This window comes from Penaeus monodon, chromosome 22, assembly GCF_015228065.2.
Source record: "Penaeus monodon isolate SGIC_2016 chromosome 22, NSTDA_Pmon_1, whole genome shotgun sequence".
NCBI classification, from domain to species: Eukaryota; Metazoa; Arthropoda; class Malacostraca; order Decapoda; family Penaeidae; genus Penaeus; species Penaeus monodon.
The window spans coordinates 22204390-22205858 of record NC_051407.1 but is presented as its reverse complement, the minus strand read 5'-3'; the positions used below and the strand labels follow the sequence as shown (position 1 = coordinate 22205858).

General features: G+C 33.6%; 1 protein-coding gene across 1 annotated transcript in view; it reads left to right on the top strand.

Moving 5' to 3' along the window:
• Positions 1 to 1469, top strand: part of LOC119587000 (exportin-7-like) — a gene marked incomplete at its 5' end in the record, with an annotated part of 15054 nt that overhangs the window by 1224 nt on the left and 12361 nt on the right. Inside the window, 3 exon segments of the mRNA XM_037935741.1 lie at positions 12 to 117; positions 241 to 450; positions 564 to 708. Of these exon segments, the coding sequence (XP_037791669.1) occupies positions 12 to 117; positions 241 to 450; positions 564 to 708 (461 nt within the window).

Here is a 1469-nt window from a genome sequence, read left to right as displayed (position 1 = left end):
TCTTTGTAAAGGACAACTGACTTGGTTGGTATACATGATTGGATCAGCAATAGGTGGCCGTGTATCTTTCAACACTAGTGATGATCATGATGCAATGGATGGAGAATTAGTTTGCAGGTAAACATTCATAATAAAAGCAAAATGTTTTTAAAGATGGGCTTAATGCAAAATACAGTATTTTGTCATAGCTATTAATATTGAATCAAGTTGGAAGTTAAGCATTTTCTTTTAATTTTACAGAGTCCTACAACTAATGAACCTGACTGACTCGTGTCTGCCTCAAGGAGGATGTGAACGCCTTGAATTAGCCACAATCTCTTTTTTTGAGCAGTTCCGCAAGATCTATGTAGGTGATCAGGTTCACAAAACCTCTAAGTTCTATCGCCGCCTATCAGAGATACTTGGGCTGAATGATGAATCTATGGTGTTGGCTGTGTTTGTGAGAAAAATGTAAGTGTTGTATTTACTTTCTGAAATTTGAAATGGTGCATGTATTTAATTATCACAATTTTGCCCCAGACTATGTATAATCTCTTAACTATTTTCCATAATTCTTGTTTCAGCATCACTAACTTGAAGTACTGGGGCCACTGTGAGCAGATTTTGACTCGAACTCTAACACTTTTGTCAGACCTTTCCATCAGTTACAATAGTGTGCGTAAACTAGTGAAACTTGAGGAGGTTCAGTTCATGCTCAACAATCACACGGTGAGTAAAATTGTTTGCTAGTGTGCATGATTCTTCATTTATATTGTTTAATCAAACTTATGAATTTGTGAGACTGATTTAATTCTTATGCACAAAAGGTTCAAGGGCCAAGTGACTTTACCTTACTTTGATAATTCAGCTACGTCTATCAGTTGTGAATGGCTTTGAAGGCTTCTCTCTTTTGAAATAATGTGAAAAAGCTTTTATGACTTGAGTGACTGGAACTGTTTACTTGATATGAGTCCATTAGAAGAAATCTGGGATGAGAAAATTTGGTAATATCCTTGTCATTATTAATGTGACTATTGCTTTTCATTTGAAAACCTTTCCAGTATAATTTTATTGAAATTATACACAGTTTCAAGTTGACTTCAAACTTGTGTATTGACAGATTTTATACCTACAACATTCTGACAGACCATCTGTATTTTTTTTTACATGTCAGTGGCTAATTTCTTGAAAAAGTACCTTTGTCTTTGGAATATTTTTTATTACAAAACTGTTATATGATTAACTCTGATATTTTAACTTATTGAATTATTCAGAACCTGTTAACTCTTTGAGCGTGAAGATACCTCATGTAGAGTTATTGGGCCAACAATACCCTGATGTCCTTTAAGTTAGTGCACATAGGAAGATGGTTCATTATAATTGTTAGATTAAAGAATTTTTGTAAGTTGAGCTTTTTTATGATTGATATTATCTGATAAATTCAATGTAAGGTTTGAAGTTTATGGTGCTCTTAAAAATTTACAATGGGG